Below are 27190 nucleotides of genomic sequence, written 5' to 3'. Positions count from 1 at the left end.
AAGTTAATAATTAAATTATTAAGTACAAACTCTAAGGAAAGTACAGACTTACTTTAATAACGAAATATTAGTATCATTATTACTTTATTTACTTTTTATATTAGTTTTATTCATAATAATAACGTTCTATTTATGGTTCAATTGATATTATTGGTTTAAAATTTGTATATAGTAGCTGTTACTAGTGATATTACTTATTCTTATCACAAAAAGTATATTCAGAGTTTTTATATGGCCAAATCATAGTGAAATACTCAAATCCTGGGGAAAAAGAATAATATTTTAATAAGATATTATTAACAATATATTTGTAAATTATAGAACATGAATAACTTAAAAGAGGCTACAAGTCTTTGAACAGATATTTTAATGAATTTTAACTGTTGGAAATTCAAATAATATTCATATTAATTTAAAAAAAGTATAAAAGTAATGAAGTAAAAGTCATCAAAAAGCGATCGGTAAAAATATTGTCTATGTTTTTAGTGATACAAAGAACGGCAATTAAATTTAGTCAAAAATGCGCGTTTATTAATGAGTAGGAAAAAAAAGTACAAAGAAAAATTATTGCTCCATTCAACAGTTACATGTCATGAAAAATAATGAATATAAAAGCTTAAAAATAAATACTATTTTAGTATTGAAAAGATAATTGGAAGATGAAAGTGGTCCACTTATAAAAGAGTATACAAAATTCGACTGTTGGGGGGGGGGAGGGTTAATTTAATGAGAATATACGGATAAAAGGCTTTAAAAAAATTATGATGAAGTATTATAAAAACCTTAAATACAATTATTAATAATGAAATATACATATAAAAGCTTTAAAAAAAGTATACAAAAGTAATAATAAAGAATTTAATACATTATTATAATAAATAGTTTATAAGAATATTTACTATTAATTATTATTATATTTTATATATTATTTTCAGTAAAATATAAATAAGTAATGCAGTACTTGTGAAGGATAATTATAGTCGGAGGGCAAAGGCATTAAAGGCCATTGGGCAGACCGAAGAACAAGAATGCGCGTACAAAAACTGTAGAAAAGTATTATTACTGTATTTATCGACTATTAAAAATTGTATTATTCACTACTATTGTTTTATCGAAGCTGAATATATTTATTTTTTATGTATTTTTATTTATTATTTTTTTACGAAACTTTAAAGTTAGTTATAATTATTATAATTAACTTCCTTTTTTTTTTAACTTTTTGCATAAATTTTATGTACTTTGATTTATATTATAATAAAGAAACCTAAAAGCCCCACTTCGAACGGGAGAGAGAGTTTTCTGGAATTCATTAAAAAGAGAGCCACTGATATCCACGTCCTTTATTACCATTAGTTAGAGGTAAAATAACCGTTATTTGTGGTGTATTAGAAAAAATTATTATAAAATATTTTTTTTGTTGTAGAATAAAAGTTGAACATATAAAAACTAAAATATATAAATATAATTATTTTAAGAAAACGATAAACTTGTGAAATTTTTAAATGACAAATGTGGTTTAGGAAAATAATTAATAAATAATAAAAAAAGCTTTAAAACAATAATTAATTAGTATATAGTAAACTTAGGTATTATATATATGAAAAATATTAGAAATAAAAAATTTAATATATTTATTAATATAATAAACTAATACTTTTTTCTCCCGAATGATGTAAGAAATATAACATCATTACAGAATAAGTAAAACATAACCAATAAAATAAATTGCTATTAAAAAAATAAGATTTATATTTTCAAAAAAAAAATAATAAAAAATAAAAATTTTAAATTTTAGTACAAAAAATAACAATTATACAAATATATAAAACTTGATAAAAAAATTTTACAAGAAATTTATATATTAAAAAAAACAGAAAACATATAAAAAAATTATAAAGTTTTTTATTTAGTAAATATAACAATTATAAGAAACCTGAAACATCCTATAAAGTTTGCTAATCTCCTCTGAGCCGCACTCAATACTCAAACGAGAAAGCATTGTTTGTTCCAGTTGTGTAGAAAATACGCCTTCCAGAAGCTTAAACATATAAATTATTAATATTATTAATATTTATGAATAATAGTAGATAATGATATAACGTATATACTTTATTACTTATTATAAATGTACTAATTGTTTTTAATATAAAAAAAATATTTATATAATTGTTTCTGCTCTCCTAAAATTGCTTATTTTTGAAATATGAATTATAATTCCTTTAAAAGGAATAAACTTGTTTTTATCATTATTATAGTTTTTATCACCTTTAAAGTTTTTGTTTCACATTATTAATATAATTACTGACACCCTTCAAAAACTATTAAGTATTCTTTTATATTAAACCAATTTTTACATTAAAAAATAAACTATCTATATTTATTATAGTTTTTTTTCATAAGTTCCTAATCATTCCGTTAATATTATTTTTTAAAAAATATATTTATTTGCTATAGCTTTATTTTTTTTAAAAGTTTTCTTAATCGTCACTTACAATTAGATATTCATTTATTAAGAAAAATTAACTCTTATTATATAGTTATTAAGTAAAAACTACTATTTATATTTTACTTATACTTTTAATTATTCTAATATGACGACCTTTTATATACTTTTATTTATTCACGCTTACAATAATATTATTATAATAACTAACAAATATTATTTTTTTTATTTATTACTATCAGAATTGTTGTTACTATTATTTTCTGTTAATCTCTTTTAAAAGTAATAGTCATATACAATATTATTATTTGTTATCCACTACTATTAGAAGTAAAATTTATATATATTATTATTATTTTTGAGTACCCTCGAGGAAAGAAACTTTGTATAGTAATGCAAAAAAACATCCCCATCCACTAAATAACGGAAGAGCAACAGCACTTCTTCAAGAGACTCCTCGCTGATCTGTAATATAAATAAAAATATTACAAAAGTTTTATTTCATTATAGTTTGAACGGAAATAAGAAAATGTTATTTGATAAAACTTAAATATAAAGACTCTTATATATATTTCTCCTCTATAATAATTAATATAACTAATAATAGGACGTAAAATATTAAAATTTTATTATGTTAACTGCAACGTAGAAAGTATTAAAAAGAAAGTATAAATAGAAATGTTATAATGAAGATGTCACTTCTTTTAAAAGAAATCTATAGCATAAAAATATATTTATTCTTATTATTCTTATTTGCGCAGCCCTTCTCTTAAATTTCCGTCTCGACTCGCTTGCAAACCACCATTCACTAGCCACGTGTTTGTTAAACAAACCTATCATTTGTTAACGATACTCGAAAAAAAGTCGAGTTCAGGAAGACAGCAGCTTTGAAGCACGTGAAGCGGGGCTCCAAGATTCGTTCTTTTTTTATTCAAGTGTTCTGCTTTTTCTTTATTTATACTACTAATAAATTTTTCTCGCCATCTAAATTCCTAAAGTCATCACTATTTATAGTTAAACCACCAAAAAGTAGTAATAAGAAATTTACTAAATAATCTATAACAAAAATTTTCATTTTTTTATTAAAAATAAATTTTTTCGGTTATTATAAATCATTAATAAAAGATTCAAGACTTCTAAAAAATATTCTGTAAGGACAAACCTTAACCTTTATATATAAATATTAGTAAACCTGCCGACTTTTCAATTGAAGATCAGCACATTTGGCTACCAACTGAGCCGATTTACGACTCGATCCGAACCGATTGGTGATGGGGTTTTCGTTGAGGGTTACTGTGAAGGCGATATCTTTGTATTTAACGGCGTTGGGGTCATTCCTGCGGCATTCCCAATCGGATATACGTGAAATATCAGTATAATTACAACATTCACCATAATAATAACAATTTTTTGTAATGCAACAATTGGATGAAACAAGTCACTACAAAAAATTATGAGAAACGAATAAAAAAAAACTCAAGGAAATATCATTTGAACACATTTTTGAAAAAGCAATAAATTAATATTTATAAATAAACCACTTTCGTTTATTTCTATAATTAATAGGACAAAAAGTTAACCTATAATATACTGAAGAAGAAAAATAAAAAATTGAAAAAATTAAAAGACAATAATTGGTTAAAAAATTTATTATTAAAAATGTATAAATATAAAATAGCATAAAATTATTTGAAACTAAAAAGTTGTAATAAATATTAAATTTTATTTTATTTTTTTTCCATACAAAAAAGAAATGAAAAAAAAAAAATATCTCATAATAATTTTTATTAGCCGGAATTTTTTTTTAAGCAAACATTTATGCTCACTCTGAATAGCCATTTCCTGCAGGCATTAGTTCTTTTTGAAGATATTTTTTACGTTTATATATAAATAAAAATTAAGAATAACTCGAAACGATTATTTCAGTTTTCCTACTTATAAACATTTAAATGTTATTCAAAAAAATAAATCAATGAAACTTTTTAATATTCACTGGGAAATAGGTCTTTAGAAAATTGCCTTGACATCGACACAGTTATTATTATTAATAAATATTATTTTTTAATATAATGTTTTTTTTATGTATATAAAAAAAAATATTTGAAAAATAATACTGTTTTATAAAAAAAGTTATGTAGACCTGAAACTTGTTTCAATAAGCTCGTTTTGTTGGCGCAACACAATTATAAAAACTTCAACATACTTTAGTAGATATGCATAAAAGTAATATTTTTTATTAGAAAATATATATTGTAGATGGAGTTTCATTTAATTTCTATAAAAAATAAAAAATAAAAGTTGTAAAACATTAAAAATTTTGTTATACAATTATAGTATAAAACTAATGAGTAGTATATGTAATATTACTAAAGATATTATAAAAAAAACTTACACATTTTATATATTTTTTAGGTTTAAGGTTTATAAAAATTTTATAATAGTAAATAATAAAATTGTTATAATAATGTAAGGAATAAAAAATATTTCACATAAAAATTATAAATTTGTGGTAACTATATTATTCATAAACAAGATCATAAATATTAAAAGTAAACATAAAATTATTACAAAGTAAAAAAAAATTAAAAGTTTGTGCTTTATCAAACTATAATGATATTATGAAAATAACAAAAGAATTAATAAAAATATTATTATGAATAAATTAATTGTAAAAATAGTTTCGTATATTTTATATAAAAAAAGGTTTATAAATTTAAAAGCTATTATAACCTGATGAGAACATAACCGAATAATGGTAATAATAAAAATATCATTAATTAAAATATATAAATAGATTATGAAAATAAATATATAATTATATGAAAGTAATAATATTATTATTAAGCCAAAAAAGGTTGAAATATTAAGACTAACTAAACTGTATTATTATAATTTATATATATTATAAAATAATTTTATATATATAAAAACTATATAATAATTAATATATCATGAAGTAATCACTTACAATAATATAATAAGGATAATATATAAAAGTATATAGCAACTTTTTTACACAAATCATGAGGCTCTTTTTCAGTTTTCCAAAGCAAAAAAGAAAGTTCTTATAATTTTATATTATTATAATAAAAGAAAACTAATGGCAATAAAGTAAGCTCAAAAAAAAACCCTTTTCTAAAGTTTTCTGTGTAAACGTTTGGTAGGCGGGCCAAATTTTCAATAGATCTTTAAAGTTTATATGTAAGTAGTATTATATAAGTATATTAATAAAAATATTATAAAGAATAAAAGCTTAATAATAAATACGCTTAAATAACGTTAATTCTTTAATGATTTACTTGTACAAAAAACTTTTTATAAGTTTTTTATTTTATTAAAAAAAAAGTTTGAGTAAAAATAATAATTTTAAAATTTTTAAATAATTTTTATAAGAATTACTAAATATTAAATTCTACATATAAAAAAGTAAAATAAGTTGTAAAAAGTTTATAAGAAATACATTTTAAATTATTATTATACAATAGTTATTATTTTTTGGAATTGTAAAAATACATTTACTTTTACTCCAAGTATTTATATTTAATATAATTATAATATGCACTAAAAAGTTTTTTGATACCATGTATATAAACATTATAATGAACGGATAATAACATTTTTTATACTGTTTATGCGTTTAACTATTCTTAATATAAAAAAACGTTTTTGCTTTCATTCTAAATAAACTAAATAACGCTTTTTCAGATTATAATATACTGAAAAAAAAATTATTGAAAATTTTACTAAATTATCTTTATTATAAAAAAGACACGTAACATACAAATTTTTTTACTACAAATAAAAAGGGTTTTTAAATTTATTAAAAATAAAAATAAATTAAGCAATTATTTAATAGAAAAATTATGGGATTCACTAAATTAAAACATTTACGATTAACATTGAGTAATGCCTAACAAAACAAATATTAAAATATTTCATTAATAAAACATTTTATAATAAAAAAATATTAAAAACATTCATTTGTATACTTAAAGAATAATAGTAAAATATTATTTAAAAAATTAATAAACTTATTAAGTTTTCTTGTAGTTTACTAAATATATATTTTTTATATAAAAAAAAGGTTAATACTATAAAATACTCATTAAACTAATAATAATAATAAAATATATATATAATCTACGTAAAATGAAAAAAAAGATGAACTTTTAAGTAAAGTTTTTTTTTGCAGTTTACAAAATATATTTTTTTAAAAAATGTAATAACTAAAGAAGTTAATGAAAATATAGCAATTATATAAAAAACAGTTTCATAAAAAAACAATAATAAAAAATATATAAACCAATCAAAACCAATAAGCTGAGTTTTGCCAGCACTTTATTTAATAATATAATTATAAATTACAAATAATATTATAATATACATAATAGTAAAATATATTTTATATAAAGATACATTAATAAGCAAATTTTTTCTTGCACTTCACTAATAACTTAAACAACTAAACTTATTAAAAAAAAAATCACCAAAATAAATATAATAACATTTGAAAAAACTTTTTATAAAACTTATAATTAAAAAATAAATTATATAAAATATTCATACCGAAATTCTATAAGTGAACTAACATTACTATTTACTTTAGACTAAACTAAATATTAAATTCAAACAAACTTTTTATATATATAAATCATATCAATATAATTAAAAAAACCAATACAATTTTTTATTACAGTTTAATAAAAATATAAATTCTGTATACTTTTTTTGATAAATGAAGCATTAAAGTTTCGAGTAGGAAAGTATTAATTACTTCTTCATAAACATTTATAAAGAAAAAAAATTCAAAAAATATAATTCACTAAAATTTTTATTATATAATGTTGGTAATATTCAGTAGTGAATTCCATTATACTTATTAAATATATATTTTTCATAACTTCAAATATAAATACTTTTATAAGTAGAAATAAAAAAATTAAAAACGTTCAACTAAAAAGGTTTTTAACTCCATATAAAAAATTTTTATATCTACACTTTTCTCCTCATTCATTAATGATAATTTGATATTCTTTTATTAACTTTTAAATGATATATTACAAGTTACTTATATTTATGAAAATAATAATATTATATAGAAGAAACAATATTATTCATTGATTATAAAAATATAAGTTTTAAAAGACTTTTTAATAATAAATAAATATAATATTTTACTGTACAAAAAAAAATTAACTTTTAATATATATTTTAGAAATAGTGGTAAAAAAAATTATGATAGTAAATAGTATTTTTAAGTAAAAAACTTTTTGTTATTATTACATAAAGAAACTAAAATATTTTAATTATGAATTAATTATTTTTATAAACTCTTTTTATAAAAAAACTAAAAAAGTTTGCTTCACAAACATTATCTGAATAAAGATGTTATTAAAAAAATTTTATAATAAAAACATTTTCTTTTAATAACTATTATATTAATATAAAGAGTATTTTAATATATAATAAAAATATAATAAAAAAGGAATACAACTGGAGCACTCATATTATAAATATAAAAGAATGTATGAAATAGTAATATATATACTAATAATAATAATAATAAACAAAAAAAATAATGTACATATGTATGTTTATTACTTTTTCCTCGAAGTATTATAATAGTTCGATAACATTTGTCAAAAACGAGGAAAAAAAAAATAGTTATGAATAAGGAAATAATAAAAAATATAAAAAGTGGGACTGTAAAGTTCAGTATTTTTTAATATTATACTGAAAAATATAGAAATAGGTGATAATGATAATAATAATAAAGTTGTAATAAATAAATAAAAATATCAGAAGATAATACTTTTTTATAAAAAAATAATAATAAGGTTTTAGTAATTAATATTTTTAAAAAAACCTGAAAATATAAAATTATAATATAATTTATATGAATAAAAAAGTTTAACTTTTATATAATAAAATTATAAAATATGAAAAAGTTTATAATAAATGTAAATAATAATTTATAATTTTTTTCATCTTTTCATTTTTTATTATAAAAAAAATAAATACATTTATTTATAATATTTACGCAAAATAAATACAAATAATAAATTGAAAAATATATGTAAAAGCAATAAAAATATTTTTATACATATAAATATATATAAGAAAATGGAAATATTAAATATATTAAAAAAAATTTGTCTTGTGTATGTTACTATAAAATATTACGGTTTAGACTTTTTTTATGAAAGTATAATAATCATAACTATTAAAGAACTTTTATAACTTTTCAGTAAAAAAAAATATAGAATACCAGCCGGAATAAGACTCAGCAACCGATACAATATTGCTAATTCATACTTTATAGTATTAAAAAAAGTTTATTATTAGTAAATTAAACAATACAATAAAGAACATCTGAAATTTTATTTTTTCAAAAATAACTTTGGCCAAGAAAAAATTGTTATATTAACATAATAATATTTATATTATTATAATTATTTTAATATGCAATGTATACATGAAAGTGTAATGTTAGCATGAAATAAAAATATATTGACAACTTAAAATTATAAAATATTATCCTAAAACTTTAAGTACCAAATAAATAAAGTTTCAAGGAAAAAAAATAGTAAACAATATCATAACTGAACATTCATATAAAATACTGTTACGAAATGAAATCCAAAAGTTTCATATCATAATAATAATTAACATAATAATAACTGAATACTTAATAATATTAGAAAAGTGTTATAAATACAAAATAAAAAAGTTTCACATTTATAATAAACAGCATAATGAGTCAGGACTGAGTGTATAAACACTAAAAGATATATAAAAAGTTTTACATCAGCATAGATATAATAATTATTGTTATACTTAATGTTTAATTATTAATATGTTAAAAAAAATTTATATTTACAATATAAAAAGTTTCATAATAATATTATAAATAATAAAAATGAAAATATTTAAATATATTCTATAAACTTTTATGAATACTAAGTAGTATAAATTTAATATAAGTAAAATATATACCATAATTATAATAACTTTATATTAAAATACATCAAAGAAAAAATTTTAATATAACTCTAATAATAATAAATATTAAATATATAAAAAAAAACGTTTAAATATATTAACTATTAAAAAATAGAATATTAGTAGAATGTATAACATAATTATAATAACTTTAGATTTTAGTGGAGTAAAGAAACTTTTGCAGATACAAAATATATAAAAAAGTTCCGCCTTAGAGTTGAAAATTATAATAATAACTAATTATACAAAGAAGTTTTTTAAAATAATATTTGATATTTTATAATTAAATAAAACTTTTATAAAACCTTTTTAGTATTATATTTGATATAATAATGATGATTGATAATTTTAAAAGTAAGATGTTTTTATTATAAGTTAATAGTATATATCTAATAAAAAGTTCCTTTTTAATATTATATATAATATAATAATGACACTCGAATATATAAAAAGTAAATCATTAAAAAAAATAATAAGTATTCATAAAAATAATAGTAACGTTAAGTAAAAAAAAAATTATTATAATTGGCATAAATACATCTTAATCGATAACATGCAATAGTTAATCTTACTAAAAGAATGAAGTGAGCTATAATAATAAAAATAAAAAAAAAAACTTTTATTAAACAAACTACTAATAAAATATATTTTTAAAACTTCTAAAAAACTGTTCCGGTAAAATTTATAACAACTGTGTATTGTAAAAGTTCGTATTCTAAATAAAAATTTATAATAATAGTGAATTTATGGAACTTTAAAAAAAAACACAAAAGGTTTATATTCAAGAAAAAGTTACTTTGTATATATATTAATAACGAAAAAGTTAATATTAAAAAGTATAAACAATATATAATAAACGTGTCAACATTTATAAAAAAAACTTTAAAAATACTATAAAAATCTTTTTATAAACTAAATTTACTATAATAATTGATTAAAAAGTTCCTCGTTTTTAGTGAGTATAAGAAGGATGTAGGTAATACCAAATTCCACTGTTTGAGTAAAAGTACAAAAGTGCAAAGAAGTTTATCAAACTGATTTCGTAAAAGTACAGTATGCAACGTTTCAAACAAAATCTAACAATTGTAATAGTAATAAGAAGTAATTAGTAAAATAATACAACTTTTTTAAAAGTTTCAAACAAAAAAAAATTAATAGAATTTTTAATACATTCTATTAGTAGAAAGAAAAAATTATTATAAAAAATGCTTAACTTTTTTAACAAAAACAAATAATAATAAAATTTTATATAATTATAATACTAAAGAGAAAAAATCTTTACTCCAAAAAAATTACAAATTTTTAATCGTTTTGAACAAAACCAAATAATAATAAGTAAACAAATTTTTTAAATAAAACAAAATTATTTAAGTGTTGAACTTGATTCAATAATAATTAATGTATTTGAAAATAATTATAATAATAAAAAGTAAACTTGTTTAAGAGTTTTTAAGAAAATTAAATAATTTTTAACTATAATAGTACTTAATTTTTAAAGTTAATAGAAAAAAATCAATTAATAACAAAAGTTATTAACATAATTATAAAATCAAAATATTCATCTTTAGAAAGCATTATAATTATAGTAAGTAAAATTTCTCTTATCGTTTCAAATAAGATATAAAATAATAACATAATTTTATTCTAGATTATTATAATTTCAATAAGTAAATATCATAACTAAATAATAATAAATATAATATCATTTATAAAATATAAAATAATAATCGAAATAAAAGAATTATTAAAACTTTTATGTGATATGTATATGAAAAATGGGTATGATGTAATAATTGCATAAAACTTTAATAATAAAAAAAAGTTTATAAAAAGTTATTAAGTATATACAACAATAAACATTTTTAAAGAAAGTATACTTTTATGTAAAAGTTTTAAAAAAATATATAATTTATTAAAATTAATACAAAATGATAAAAGTAAAATCTTTCAAGAATAACAAAAATATAACAATAGTAATGAAAGGCTAAACTAACTTAATAATAAGAATTATCATAATTATTAAGTAAATAAATAACGTGCATAACTTTTTAAATATCATATAGAAATTTGTTTTAAATATAAATGATAGAAAACAAATTAATAGTAAAATTAACGATTAGAAAAGCGCTTAACTTTTTAAATTTCGCTTCAAATATTAATAATAAATAAAATAAAGTTTATAATAAACTTTTTTAAAAACATAAAATATAAAACAAACAATACTTTTTCTGATGAAGCTGGGAGAAAGTTTTAAACAATGCTTCTTCTTTTAATAACCAGTTTTCTGCCTAAAATAATAATATAATATATCTAATAATATTAAAAAATAATGTAATAAAAAATATATAAAAAAATAATAATAATAAATGTATACCTTAATTATATTAAAGATATTTGTAAAAAACATATATAAAAAAGTAATAATAGTGTGCATCCAGAATTATAATTAATATTTATAATTAAAATAAATAAACCCAAAATAACAACAATAAAAATGTAATAGTAAACTAAATAATAGCTATATTCGTTATAAAATAATAATAGTATTCTAAAGAGTACATTATTAATAGTCATTGTAAGATAATAGTAAAAGTAACAAAAACGATTGAAATAATTATTAATACAATAATAGTAATACAATAACGATAATAAAAGTATTAGTAATAATAATAATTTAGTAATAATTTTTATTATAAATATATTTAATAGTAATAATATAGTAATAAAGTAACAACAATCATATATATAATGATGTAAAGTATTAATAAATGTTGATAATAATAGTAGTGTATACTAGTAAACGTAATAGTGATAATAGTACTATTCTTATTAGAAATAATAGTAATAATAGTAATAGAGTAACAATATTATTAATGAAATTAATAATAGTAATAATTAATTATTTTAATAATTTTGATAGTAATAAGCGCACCGCCGATAAATACTCGGACATTTTAAAATCATTTAAAAAACCGGCCACTCTGCGCTTATAATATTCTTTTGTATATTCAATAAACTTCCGTTCAAAAGTTTCTTCGTAGTACCTTCAAAAAAATGTACGTTTTTCATAAGTAAAATAGAAAACTATTAGAAATTTTTTTTTCAAAAATAATATGATTTGCTTTTTGAATCCGAATTATTGCAAAAAAAGTCGCTTCAAAATATTACTTATATCCGAAAAATTATATTATTTCTTACTTCTCATGTTTATGATTATTAATACAATAATAAAATAAAAAGTTTATATTATTATGTTAAACTACAAACTTTCGTAAACAAGTTAACTACTTAAAAAAAATCCTATGAATTATAATTATTTCAAAAAGAAAACTTTACTTTGATACGTTTAATACTTTTAGTCATTTCTTTTTATTATTTTAAATTTATTTTAATAACTTTTTAAAAATAAATTTTTTAATAAAAATTCATTTTTATTTATAATATTACTTCCCATACATTTTTATTTTTTACAGCTTTTCCTTATGATTTTTACAATTTTATTGTTAATATACAACATCTGTATTATTTGTAAGCCTTTAAAAAGATAATTACATTTAAAGTTTACTATAAAACCGGTAATAACTTCTTTAAAAATATTAAATATAGAATATCATTATCTTAAAAATATGGATTATATAATATTTTCATTTCTTCTAATTAATAAGTATCGCTAAATATAATAATAATTTTAAGGCAAAGTAGAAACAAATATATAAGTCTCTAAGTAAACATTATAATACTATTTTTCTGTTATTACTCTTAAAAATTACTAAAAGTTATACTTATAAAATATTTATAGCGTAGTTTTTCAATTATATGAAGAAATGAAAAGTCATAAATATTAGCCAAAACTTTAAGTATGCAGCAATAATATTATTGATATCTACTAGTTCTTTTGCTGTTATTGTATATAATAGTTTTTAAAAGAAATCATAAAAAAAATATTCACTTTTGATTGGAATCCAAACAGACAAAACTTTCTATGCACAACTTTACGTCTGTAAAGGAACTCTCCAGCCCGTCACGGTTAAGCGTGATTGCCTCAAAGTTTAAGTAAAAAAAAAATTTCTTATTAAATATACTTTATAAATTATATTTTTGGTTATAAAATAATTTGATATTTTTTTATCAATAAAAAAAGGAAAAAAATTCATTAATAATGAAAATGTATATATATCTATAAACCAGTTAATATTAAAAAGATATAAGTTATTTTTATTTCTGTATATAATAATAATCATACTATAAATATATATCTTTAAAAATATAATTAATCTAATCTAATAATGATGATTAACAAGTAAAAAAAAGAAATAATAAAAGTTAAAAGGCTTTTAATAAATAATAAATGAAAAAAGGAATACTTTAAGTTTAAAACTTCTAATCAATAATAAAAATACGTTATTTATATTCGAGTGTGAAACAAAATTTGCAAATAATACTTCGCGCAGTTATTAATAATGCTAAACGTGGCGCGCGCGGAAGGAAGACTTCATTCAATTACCCACGTTGCACTAAAATATACCACTCTTTTCCATAAATCTTTTTGGCTTTTTGCTATTGTCTAAATATACTCTTTTTAAAATTATTTTAGCGAGAGGTTTAAGTTTAATATTTTAAATTTTTTTTTTTAATAAAACCTTTAGCACTTAAATAATTATAATAAAATTAGCTAAAAGTCTTTTTTATTTATAATTAATGCACTTTAACAACTTTGGCCGTTTTTCAAATAAAAATATTTATGGATACTTATTCTATATTACTTTTTCTATTTTTTTATAGAGCAAGTAAAGAAAACTTATATTTCGAATTTGTTAATTCGTTAAACTTAAAAAGCAATTAAAAAATTTTCTTTAGTGATAGTTAACTTCTATTTTTATAATAAACAGTCAACCAATAATAATCTCCAATAAAAATAAATTTTCATAGTAAAGAGTTTATAATTGGAAAAGCAATATTTTTAATATTCTTTTATAATAAAAGTGTTATAAACATAATATTTTAATAAAAAAAATTACTAAAAATTGTTCATTTATAAAATTATTGATACGTGGCACAAAATGCGTACTATAATTACGTTTTATTATTATAAAAATAGTGAATTCATGAAAATTTATTAAATTTAAGAAGTTATAAAAATTGAAAAGAATTATAGATATTCTAAAACTTTTTGAAAATGTGTTATCTTTTATCTCTTACGGAATTATATATTTTAATATAAATTTTTTAATATATCTAATAATTAGATTATATATTTAATATATAAATAGTAAAAACTTTAAATATTCGAAAAAATTTTTTAATAGTTTAAGAAAAAACTTATATTTCATATATATAATTATTTTACACACCAAAATCAGAATATCCGCGCTATTATTTAGTAAAAGTGGTCACAATATTAAAAATTAAAGTTTTTAAATTATTACTGTTAATATTACTAGATACTTACTTAACAAAATTACAAAAGACCTGAAGATATATATATATAATGTCTTAGTTAAAGAATATTTTATAATTGTAATAAATATTAAAAATATTGTTAAAAATCAATAAAACCAAAATTCTAATAATCAATTTCAATACTATAGTATTAATCTAATTACACAAAAAAAATTAAAAAAATATCATTTTTAAAATTAAAAAAAATAAAAATTATTTATTATTAGAGAATTATAGAAAAAATATTATAAAACTTTAAAAAATCATTTATTTAAACTCCTCTTTGCGAATTAAATCGACACTTATTTCTTTAAAAAAGTTATTAATTAATATTCAAAAAATTTATTAAATTTAAAAGAGTCGAAATAATTTGGAAAATTTTTTTAACTTATTAAATACTTAAATTTTGATTAACATAATAGATTTATAGAAAAAACAAATTTTAATATTTATTAAAATTTTTAATTATAACTTTAAAATGATAATTAAAATTTTTAAATACTTCTTGCAAAGCAGATAGCAAAGTAGACTTAATATTTTCAACTAAAAATAGTTTCCACTGATTCAATCCTTAATAAAAATATAGCATAATTTATATTTATGGACTATATTATTTAGAAATAGTATAACAGTAAAGATTAAATTATAAATTATATTTATAACACTATATATAATATTATTATTAGTATTAAAATACACATTAAGAAAGTAATAAGATATTGAAAAAGATAATATAATAAAAATATATAAAGAAAAATATTTTTAAAAAGAAATTATTATAAGTAGGCAACAACAATGGAAAGATGCAAGACAATTGGAAATGTCTTAAAAACTATTTAAAAAGAAAATGGAAAAAATGTAATAAACGTAATTTTTATAGTAAAAAAAGTAAACTTTTAAATTTGTAAAAACAATAAAAATTTTAAGGAGCATTAAATATAAAATAGATCTGATAATTAAGCAAAATATTAATAATATTTCCAGTTCAAAAATAAAAATTTATAAAAAATTTTTTAATTTAAAGTAAAATATTATATAAAGTAAAGTAAAACTATTAAGTCAAAATTATTAGAATAATAATTTTTAAAATAAATTGTAACTTGAAAAAATTTTAAAATAGTAATAAATATAAAAGCAAATGTCATATACATTCAAATTATGATGAGTAATAGTAATAAGCCATAGTAAAGTTGCAAATATTATTTTTTTTAGAAATATTATAGTAAACAATTAAAATGTTACTAATTAAAAAATAAAACAATAAAAGAGAAATTGAAATATAATATTTTCAAGGATTAGCTCACAACAAAGGAAAGCGTTTAATTCAATAATATTAATAAAATATATAATAAATTATATATAAGAAAGTTTATAAGTAGTTACTCTTTGAAATTGAAAATATGAAAAAAGTTTTAAAAATACAATAAAATTAAATGATCCTCCAAATTTAATTTTACCAAGTTGATAAATTTGATAACACTGTTGTCCTTGCTTTACTTCGTAAAGCACATAAGCACTATTAAGATGATTAAGCAAGCTATTTATAACCTATTTACAAAATAAAAATTTAGCAATTTAAAAAAAAAACAGGTAAAAAAAGTTAAAAATTTTATTTATCAAACAAAAAAATAATATAATAATAATACTAAATTTAAAGGAAATGATTTAAAATACAAGATTTTATTTATTAATATTAAAAAACTTTCCTAAGAATTTTTTAAGTAAAGATGTATACAATGCTTACCTTCGCTGCAGTTTTATACCTTACCCAAGTAGTAGAATACTCCCTTAATAACTCTAAACTTTGTTTATTTTTAAGAACCTTTTTCAAAAAAAAAAAATTAAATAAATTTTTTATATATATTTCGCTTTCTTTTACAAATATTTCTAACCATGTAGCGCTTCTCTGCATTTTTTTTAAAATATTGTTCTACAAGAATATAAAGATACTGCTGTCTTGAAGAGCGAACATCCATTTCATCTTCTTTAGTAAAGCAGTAAGAATAAACTTCACTATTATAAAAAGTTATAACTATGTTGTAATTTTATAGCAAAAGATTAAGTCGACGTGAGACGAGTCATGTACTCGTCAACGGATATTTTTTCCGGCACATCTCCCATAAGCTTGTTAAAAGTAAATGTCAATTTATCCAATAATAAGTTTTGCTCTAAAAGTTCAGGCTCTTCAACGGAGAGACTCATCTTAATGTTTTAAACTAAAACTGAAAAAGAGCTCTCGTACCCTCCCTTGACATTATTTCACTAAAAAAATAAAGGAGGGCTGCAGTTGCACTAGATTAATTGAAAGCATCTTAACCAATAAGGTAATTACAAACTTTTATATATTGCTATTTTTCTAACTCCAGTACGCCTAGTTAGTGATTAACTATAGCGTCTCTAACGTAACACTAAAGAGAAAGCAAGTTAAACATTTTATTTTATATTAGCTTGCGTCAACACCAAAGAGCTGAAGCCTCGAGTTGATGTAGCCTTATATATGTGTATCCTTTTCTGGATTTTAGCGTGCACTTTCAAATATTCCCGTACCAGTTGCTTACTCCTATAACTCATTTTAGTTATTACCTCTTAATGGGATATTCCAAAAAATTATCCCTGTTATGTTCTTTACCTATTTTTAAGTGGTGGTAAGGACACTCTCTTACAATATCGAAAAAACTATAAAAACTTTCAGCGTTTTGCCTTGAAGAAAAATGAACTCTTCTATTTTTTTGGTTTTACTTTTTTTTTTTTTAAAAGTGTTTAATAAAGTTATTTACCTAAATTATATAAAATTTTTGGATAATACACGAAGTTAAGGGTGTTTAAGCGCGAAGCAACCTTCATCTAAAAAAAAAAGTTGTTTTCAAAACTTCTTTTAATATGGACGTGAGAAACAAATTTATTTTTACTTTTTGATGGTTTTGTATGAAAAATTATTATATACACCAATTAATGTAGTTTTTGAGTCTTATTTAATTTTCCCGTCCATTCGACAAAGATTGCGAAGATTACGTTGGAATTTTCCTTTTCCAAATTTTCCTCGTGATTACTAGTTAAATGGTGAGAACTATTAAATGGGTTAAAAACTTCGAATACGAATTTCACCTCAACTTTAAAAACCTTTGCTTAGAGCGCGTTTCTCATATGGCGACAGTTTTCTTGGTGCCAAGAGCTTTAACTAAGTTCTTAGACAAGAAGACTACATGTTCAGCTACTGAATCGTAAAGAACAAAGGCAGAGGCCTTAGCTATGAGGGCTGTGCAAAACATCATTCCACATATACCGGCCGACTTTGCCCTGGCGAGCTGTTTGTTATGTCGCTTTTACAGCAAGAAGGCTATTACTTGACAAGTCATGTAGATATAGCAGATACAGATGTTATGATCGGTCGATAGCATAGTATAAACAGGCCTTCACTGAATGCCAAGAAATATAACGTCCGGGTTGCCTCTTTTAACCTTCACCACTACGTAAGAACAAATGTGGCCACCACCACGACTTTACTTCATTTATAGTGCTAAGCACTTTACCAAGGGGGAATAGAAATACCCCGCCGTTAAAAGTTACCGCTGTCGCGATATCCGTTTTCTCAAGCAAACTCGCCTTGCTTATAGAGATCTTCACCCCCTGCCTGATAGAGTAGAAACAAGTGAAGTGATAAGAGATATTTATTCGCTGCTAGTTGTCTTGCGGTGACAGGGCAGCGCCTACTCGCACTCCTAAAACGTGGCTGTCCAGATACTGCTGGACTCCTCTTGGATAGCCGTCTTAAAAGAAAGGACAAAAATTATTTGAGGCCATCAAGTTGTAACACTTTTATTTATGGTTAAGAGCTTCTTTTTAAAAAAGTGAATAACTGCTTTAAGAAACCAAAAGAATCTTTATTAAATTATATTAGTTCTAAAACTAAAGTGAAACCGTATACACTTTACCTGCTTAAGGCACTCCTTAAAAAACTATGGTAGTGGCGCGTTTTACTTCAATGTAGCAGTGGAAATGGTTTGAAAGTGACTCGGTTCTACAACTATTAACACTTTACCAAGTAATACCCATTTAAATTTAATAAAAACAAGTATTGATATTAATATATTAGTAGGGAGATTAGGCATTGCAAAGAGGCTGATAAAGTTGAATCGTTGTTGTGTCGGCAATAAACTTGTTTTACTAAGTTGATTTCGGGGACCTAAACTTTGTATGGTCTTCCTTTACTTCACAAAAAAAATTGTGACTCAACTTTTAAATTTTAATATATCTTATATACAAGCCAAAAGAGTCTTCCAAGCTCTACTTTAACATCCACTACTGAAGTGTTTTTGAACAAATGAAACATTTGCTTTTTACTAAAAGAAATAATCATATATTGTTATTATTATAAGGACCTTATCGTCTAAATAATGTCGACTCTCACGGAGGCTAGTTTGCTTGTCTCACAAAATGCTAACGAGCAAGAACTTTTAGAGGATGAATCCCTTTTAGAGGAGGCAAACTTCTGACCGTTTATCATTTTTATAATATAATTTTTTGTTAAATCAATTAATTGATATTTCCTTGATGAGACGACTTTTTAAAAACAGGAATTCTTTCAAGTAATTGACGAACTTCAAAAGTTTGGTATTAACGCTGCGGATATCAATAAACTTAAATCCAACGGCGTTTCAACTGTTCAGGTCTGTAATAAGACTCTATTACAAATTCATAAATTATATGGAATTTGTTTTGGAAGGGCGTATTAATGCAGACAACCAAATTTCTTTGCGGTATAAAAGGCCTTTCTGAGGCAAAAGTTGAAAAGATAAGAGAAGGTATTCTATTCTGCACTAAAATAAAAGAATCACTATCAAAAGGGTTTTAGTTAGTTGTGTAGTTAAATATTTAATTTTTTTAAGTTTCCGTTTAAACAAATAGAAATTTGGGAAATTATTGTTTATTAAGTATAAACTCTTTAATACTGCTTACAATTTATTATTCTGGTTATATTTTTATTTGAGTTATACTATTAAGTTTATATATATTGATTTTTGTATATATTTCTTTTACTTATATACTTTATAAAAGTAAATTTATATACTAATAGATAATAGTGAATTTATTACTTTTTTATAAAATTATTTTATATGGAAATCTACCTTTAAAAATGCTTCAAGTGACTATTTCTAGTTTTTTTAAAAAATAAAATTTTTTTCGCTAAACTTTGAATTCTTTATTAAAAGTTTTTAACCTGGACAACTTGTTAAATTTTTGTCGTCATAAATTACTCATTAATTTTTAAAAAATATTATAGACGTATTTAATATTTCGATTTATATGTTTAACAGGTTAAGATTAATCTTAACAACTCGTTTACTTTTGGTAAAGTATATTAACCTTTTATGATTTAGAAGTGTATAAATAGTACCAAATATAATGAATTTATAGCAACTGTTTTGTTGAGTTCGCAAAAATTATTTTTCTCGTTTTCTATCTTTTTATCAAAACCAATTATTTTGTGAAGCTCTTGTTATTAATATAATATTTACACCTTAAAATCTTATTTTCTTAATTTTCACGCCTTAAGCCGCCAAAAAAATAAAGGTAAACGGTTTATATGCTAATTCTGTCTTTAAATTTTAATTAACTTATAATAATTTTTAAGGATGTACAGTTTATTACTGCTCTTGAGTTTTCTCATCGCCGACGAACAGTACTTCATATGACCACTGGAAGCTCCGAGCTTGACAAACTTTTACAAGGTCGAGCGCTTTCTGTTGTTTATCAACAGATTTTTTTCAATTTATAGAAATTATTTTTGGAGGTTCATTCTTTGACTATACTTAAACTTTTTTATATTAATTATACAGAGATAAATACTTTTTTGTTATTTATAATTTATATTGCGGTGCTCATATTTATACTTTACCAAAAATTGATCATAGTAAATACACAATATCTGGAAATTATTATTACTATTAATAATTTAGTGATTTATTTCTATAAATATAAAATATATTTTTACATATTAACTCCTGTAATTTTACAGGTAATATATATTATTGAACTTTAGTAGATTTTATTGTGATTTATAATAAGCTTGAATATATTTATAACTTTTTTAAAAAAAATTTTTTTATTAAGTTTTAAAAAATTAACTTAATAAATTATAATAAATTAAAAATGAAGCCGTTTTTTTAAGTAATAAAGTTTATATAAATATTAAAGGAGGTTTTGAAACTCAGCAGATCTCCGAAATTTTTGGGGAATTCAGAACCGGTAAATTAACGTTGAACTCCTTATTTTAGCAAAGCAATACTTTAATAATAAGGAAAAACCCAACTTTGCCACACGCTTTGCGTGACTTGTCAGCTTCCTCTGTCTGATGGTGGCGCCGCAGGAAAAGTGGCCTATATTGACACTGAAGTCAGTCCAACTTTTATTATTATGATTATTATAACTAATGATTTAATTTAACAATCTTAGGGGACTTTGTATGAATTTTTTATTCCTCTACTTTTTTTTAAATTATTCTATTAAAATAAATACTTCTCCACTCCTGGCAGTCGGCCAGATAGACTAGTTAGTATTGCAAGAAGGTTCAATCTCGATGCGGATATTGTACTGGAAAACACAATGTTTGCGAGGTATTCATTATTTTTTTTATTAATAGTTATTATTGTTCATAATAACTCTTTTTAAAAAAAAAAGAGCATATACAAGCGATCATCAACTGGAACTCATAACTTTGTGCGCTGCAAAATTTGCGGAGGACCGGGGATTGTTTAAACTACTGGTTTGTTATTATTATATTATTTATTTATATATATTTTAATCATAAATATTTATAAGATTAATTACTTTTGTTAAGATCATCGATTCTATAATTGCCCTTTTAAGAGTGGATTACAGCGGCCGAGGAGAATTGGCTGGTAATTTTTTTTTAAATATTATTAGAAAATAATTCTTTACTATTATTATAAGAAATATAAAAGATAAAATAATAGTTTAGTTTATAAAATAATGGTTATGAAAATGGATATGAAAGCAACTGATAACACTAAAGATAACACTAAAGAAACTAGTAGAAAAAATTTAAAATAATATTATTCATATGCGTTTTATCAAAATTTTATGCGGTAGACAGGCAACAAAAACTGGCGAGAATGCTTTCATACTTGACTAAAATTGCAGAGCAATTTAATGTTGCTGTGGTTATAACCAATCAGGTTTTCTTCTTCCTTTTTTATATATAGTAAATATGCTGAGGAAACCACTATAATATAAAAATGCATTGCTATTTTTTGTTATTTCTGCTTTTTATATGCTTTTTTACAAAAATCTAAACATTTTCATAATTTGTATTTTTATTTTTTTTTTGAGCACATTTCTCAAGCACTTTTGTTACTTTTTCTTCAGCTTCTATTTTTTATTTTACACTATCATATAATATTTATACTTTATTCTTGTTTTTTCACGATATTTATACATTTTTTACAACCCTGTTTATATAAAAGGTCATTTATAGAGCCACAGTCTATCAACTGTTATATAAAAACATACTTTATTAATAAGATTTTGTAATCGCTTTCGTATTTATATGTAATTACCTTTATAAACACGCTTTATTTAAATTTATATGTACCATATAATTATCTTTTCTAATTTCTACGCCGGTTTTTAGATGACCGCCGATCCCGGCGCAGGCATGAGCTTCGTAGCCGACCCGAAAAAGCCAGTAGGAGGTCCAATTTATAAAATTAATTATTAAAAATCTACTGGATAAAACTCCAATTTTTTTAAACAGGTCACGTGCTCTCACATGCTTCACATTTGAGGCTTTCATTGCGAAAAGGTCGAGGAGATAACCGCATCTGCAAAATATACGATGTATCATTACATTTTTATATCTGAAAGATAATAACTTATTTTCAAATCTACTTGATACCAAAGCAATTTTATATATAATAATTTTTTTTAAAGAACGACATTTATAATATATTAGGTCTTATTGTTTTCTTATCGATTATATTATATTAAAAAATTTTAGTTTCATTTATGTTATATTATAATTTATCTGTAAAAGAGTCCGAACTTACCTGAAAGCGAGGGCATGTTTTCTATATCAGGTTTATAGATTTTTCAAGTTTGTTCCAAATAATAATTATATAGTTAGCAAGTAACTTTCAGCGAATCTCCTTTTAGTCTTTCTAATTTTATTTTTCTAGAGGGAGGAATATGTGATCCTACTCAGTAAAAGTTGCTTACTAAGGGGTCAATGAAAATCTCATTCTCAAAAATTATTATTTTATTAAAAAAAAATTAATGTTATAGTTGAAAAAGTAAAGTACATTATTAAAGGGCATAATTCATTAGTATTGTGTGTGAAATTTTATCAGAAAGCTAATTATAGAAACGAAAAATATTGAACTAATAATATACTATAACTTGTCAATTCGCCGATTTTCTAATAATATTATACTAAAGTCCTCTAATTTCTGTAAATATTTTTACACATGATTTAACTTTTTACATAAAAATAATAAACACATGAAACTATCGCCTCAAAAATAAAAACACGCAGGCCACAAAAGAAAGCAAAAAAACTGAGGAATTTAAGTGCTTTATTAGTATGTGTCTCTGGATAATTTGTTGCTTTTTACTAAAGTGGTAGAGATGACCTAATCTATGATAGTTACGCCTATTAAAGTAAAAAAATAATCACGAATGGCCTTTTTTATTTCATTTGTAAATGAATTCTCATGGTGCTCGGTCGAGTCAACAAATTTTTAATATGTCGTCTTCTCCGATAGGCGTAGCCACATTTTCAACTACGAAAGCGTTCAAGATTTATTATATTACTAATGACTTGCGAATTCTGGGGATCCTACGACGAATGTTAAATCTTAGAAACATTGTTATTGCTTGCACAAGGAAAACCATGTCCAATTCAGCGTGTCGTTAAGTTATAGTTTTTTTTATAAAAGAAGATAGTGACATTCATAACATAACTCAAAGGGTTTAAGATTGCTTTTAATATTTTCTATTTATAAGGGTGCTCTGCCTATAATCTTACTGAATGAACCCAAGTGTTATACATATTGCTATATGCTTACTATGGAAAATTATAATTATAGTAATTATAAAGTGCTTATAGCAAATGCTTGGGGCGCCAGTAGTTTTTCTTATAAGTAGATGGCGAAAATTGGTACTCGTAAGCGTTAAACTTCAAAGACTCGAGCTATCTGAAAGGTTTAGCCGGTAGGCCTGTTTGGGTAATGAGCAATGGCTATAACGATATTGTCTCTGCTAGGGCCATTTAGTGTTACTACTAGCCCAACTAGGTGGCTACCGGTTGATATGTTCAACTATAGCTGAGATAACGCTAGCTTGATAAGGAGCGGGTTAGTATACATGCTAGTTTAGAAATGTATCTCTAACTAGAGAACTAGCTAATCTTCGGCTTTTATAACTCATAACTAGTGTTATAATTAATATGTCTAAGTATATCACCCACTCCCGGATAACGAAGAGATGCTTACGAGTTTCATACAGGCATTAAATTTTTAGGATGCTTATGTCCCGCAAAACACTATAATCCTGTACCCTTGAATAGGCTTCGTTATATGAGAGTTGTTTATTCTGAAGGGAGAATGGTAGCAGGCGTGGAGTAAGAAGTATATATATACTAAAAAGGTATAGTTGTAGAATTCGTCAGTTACAACTACCCTTTACTACTGCAATCTGCTAGCAACCTTGAAGTGAGGGGGGCTCTTTTTAAAATGTATGGTGGAAAAGTTCATAGAAAATTTTATGATGCCTATTGCACCATGCCAAAAAGTGGACGCCAACATTAAGGGGCTGGAAATCGAATAAACTAATAGATTTAACTAACGTAGCCCACGGATTATAGTGGAGGCAGACTACACGAGTTAGGTTTATTCTAAAATTAATTTGAATGCGAAACGGTAAGAAGAAAACGCATACACTGATTCCGCAAATCATTAATAATTTTTATAATGGGACTTATATTATCTTTTACAATGGCAAATGTGATCGAGGTTTTAAATATGAATCGATTAAAAAAGAGGAGGCAAAAAAAAAGGAAAGTGGTTGAACGGCCAGGTTCAAGACTGAAACTGATGTGAACGGTAAAGAAGTAGAAAAGTTATAGAAGTTTTTCATGTTAATTTAAAAAAGATACGAATTTTTAAAATAAATAAATATACCGCTCGCGGAGAAGGTGGTTCGTGGATGTGACATTAGAATTCGGTTTGCTAATAGGTTTCACGAACCTAATGAGCGGATGCATTTGAAAAAAAATCTCTAAGAACCATTAGAGCATCTCGCTATACAAATTTTCATAATGTCAAAATCGCTTGAGAGTAACGGGAGAGCATAAGTTACACTCGATAAAATTCTAAATTTGCTCGGGCTCGGGCAGAGCTGGTCGTCAAAAAACTAAGAAATATAGAAATTGAGTCTGCCTACCAAGATAATTATGGATAAGGAAGCTTCTTTAATAGCAGCGAGATGAAGCAATTCTTGAGAGGATGTAAAACAAAATCAGTATATGTTACAAGTCAAAATTTTCTGTTACAACAAAATTCTGAAAGCTTTTGGGTGTAGCCCCTACTGAATGATGTGATAAAAGAATGTGCTACTTTAACTAACTTAAACTAAAAAAGAAGAAAATGGTGGAGCGGGCCGAAAGACGAAGATAGTTTGACTGCGAAGTCCAGGCTACGTAGGAAAAAGGCAAAGGGTTTAAGAAAGAATGGGCGGAGAAGTAGCAAACTTAAACAAGAAATAAGCTGAAGGTCTTAAAGAGGGTCACACAGTGCACCTTGTTATAGAGAAAAGGTAATAGATTAGATTATAACCACTGGCAGCACCCCTGCTATTATACTTATTGCTATTGCTCATGGCAAATATAGGGCCCGACAGGATGGACAAGATATAGTTTACCATCATAGCTAGTTTAAGTTAGCGAGGTTTACAAGTTATAGAATTTTAAGACGCGTAGAAAACAAATTTTATGTAGGTCAGTTCTTTAATTAACCGAGTATACACCTGTTAAGGAAAAAGAGGAGTTTTCTGAACTATGTTAAAGTAAAAAGGCGTACATGGCTTCATGAAGTAGCTTCTGTGATGGACAAGAGAATAGATTTTAACTGGGGGGGAAGGGTTTAGAGCTTTCCGGAGTCCCAACAGATGAAGTGGTGGGGTAGTACAAAATTGTACTACTGGATCAAGTACAAACTTTTACACTAAAAAATTACGAATAATTTCTTTAGGCAGTCTTTTGAATGATGCGCAGCTTGCGCTAAAAGTTAGACTTAAAGAGCGATGAATTCAATTTACTATACGGATAGTAAACGAGGAGATGTAACTACCGGAAGGTGAAGGGTAAAAAATAGTAATAATAAGTCACATGGAGAATCCAGTTGTTCCCTTTTTCTCTCTTTTTTTCTTCTTTCTAGTAGGTTTCCCGTTGTGTGCGAACTAAGTCTTTTCTGCGTGTAGAAGTAAACCGGGATGGTTTAATAATAGATATATATATAGTGTTAAAAACTATTATTATACTTTTATCAATCACTTGATATCCAGTGTTCACGCTAAGATCTAACAAATAACAAGACAATTTATGTGTTTCTTGCCCCCATTATATATGGATACCCGCTCTTAACCCTAACCTGGTGTTACACCCATCATGTCTTTCAAGGTGTTTCAAAAATCAAAATTTTAATTATTAAATTACCAAATATTCAAGTCAGGCAGAATGCGTTGTCACAGTAGCTCAGTAGTTAGAGCATTAACTCGCAAACATAATGTGGCGAGTTCAATTTCCGTCAGTGCGGCCCACACTTTCTGGTCTTGGAGGTTACAGGTACATCCTACCAGAACGCAATTTTTCTAGGTTTACTGTTAAATAATTGCTATGTACATATATATATATTGTCCTATTTGATCAAGCACTTGCATGTCACGGTGGACTGCATTTTTTAAATCTCTTCCCGCTGAGTTGTTGCCTCGGCAGTTCCATATAAATTACTTGCTGGCTATTAAAGTTCCCGCAATGAATTAAGGGCGCGCGATATTGCAACATCCCACTTCTCTATCATCTTAACTGCTTTTTAAAACTAGTCCTGTAATTATAATTAAAGTTATTTTACTTATTATAAAGCACAAGAGAAATGAACCTTAAATAGTGTTATATATTGGTGTACACTTCATGTATATTTATTGCTACTGCTTTACTGCACCATCAGTATTAATTATGTATGATTAATACTTCTAAGTTGATGTATCAGTATGCATTTTAAGCTGCTATTTTTT

General features: G+C 23.0%; 1 protein-coding gene and 1 long non-coding RNA gene across 2 annotated transcripts; one reads left to right on the top strand and one right to left on the bottom strand.

Moving 5' to 3' along the window:
* Nucleotides 1–16368: 16368 nt before the first annotated feature.
* On the bottom strand, nucleotides 16369–17085 carry LOC135146227 (uncharacterized). The gene is made up of 4 exons (XR_010283749.1): nucleotides 16953–17085; nucleotides 16777–16897; nucleotides 16629–16706; nucleotides 16369–16432 (listed from the first exon to the last, which is right to left on the bottom strand). It is a non-coding gene; the product is annotated as an uncharacterized LOC135146227 (long non-coding RNA).
* A 2193-nt stretch (nucleotides 17086–19278) lies between these two features.
* LOC135146245 (meiotic recombination protein DMC1/LIM15 homolog) lies at nucleotides 19279–23122 on the top strand. Its single transcript, XM_064078404.1, has 16 exons — nucleotides 19279–19365; nucleotides 19459–19551; nucleotides 19608–19686; nucleotides 20439–20455; nucleotides 20517–20613; nucleotides 21080–21130; nucleotides 21183–21277; nucleotides 21338–21345; nucleotides 21418–21498; nucleotides 21563–21647; nucleotides 21723–21783; nucleotides 21995–22080; nucleotides 22536–22596; nucleotides 22659–22741; nucleotides 22938–22980; nucleotides 23080–23122. Exons 1-16 carry the CDS (start codon nucleotides 19279–19281, stop codon nucleotides 23106–23108), a joined length of 1056 nt encoding a protein of 351 aa, XP_063934474.1. The 3' UTR covers nucleotides 23109–23122.
* The last annotated feature ends 4068 nt before the right edge of the window (nucleotides 23123–27190 follow it).

Source organism: Zophobas morio, unplaced genomic scaffold (genome assembly GCF_036711695.1).
Source record: "Zophobas morio isolate AGI-343-1 ecotype UQ-CSIRO unplaced genomic scaffold, CSIRO_AGI_Zmor_V1 ptg000216l, whole genome shotgun sequence".
Taxonomy (NCBI): domain Eukaryota; kingdom Metazoa; phylum Arthropoda; class Insecta; order Coleoptera; family Tenebrionidae; genus Zophobas; species Zophobas morio.
This window is presented reverse-complemented; position numbering and strand designations above follow the sequence as displayed.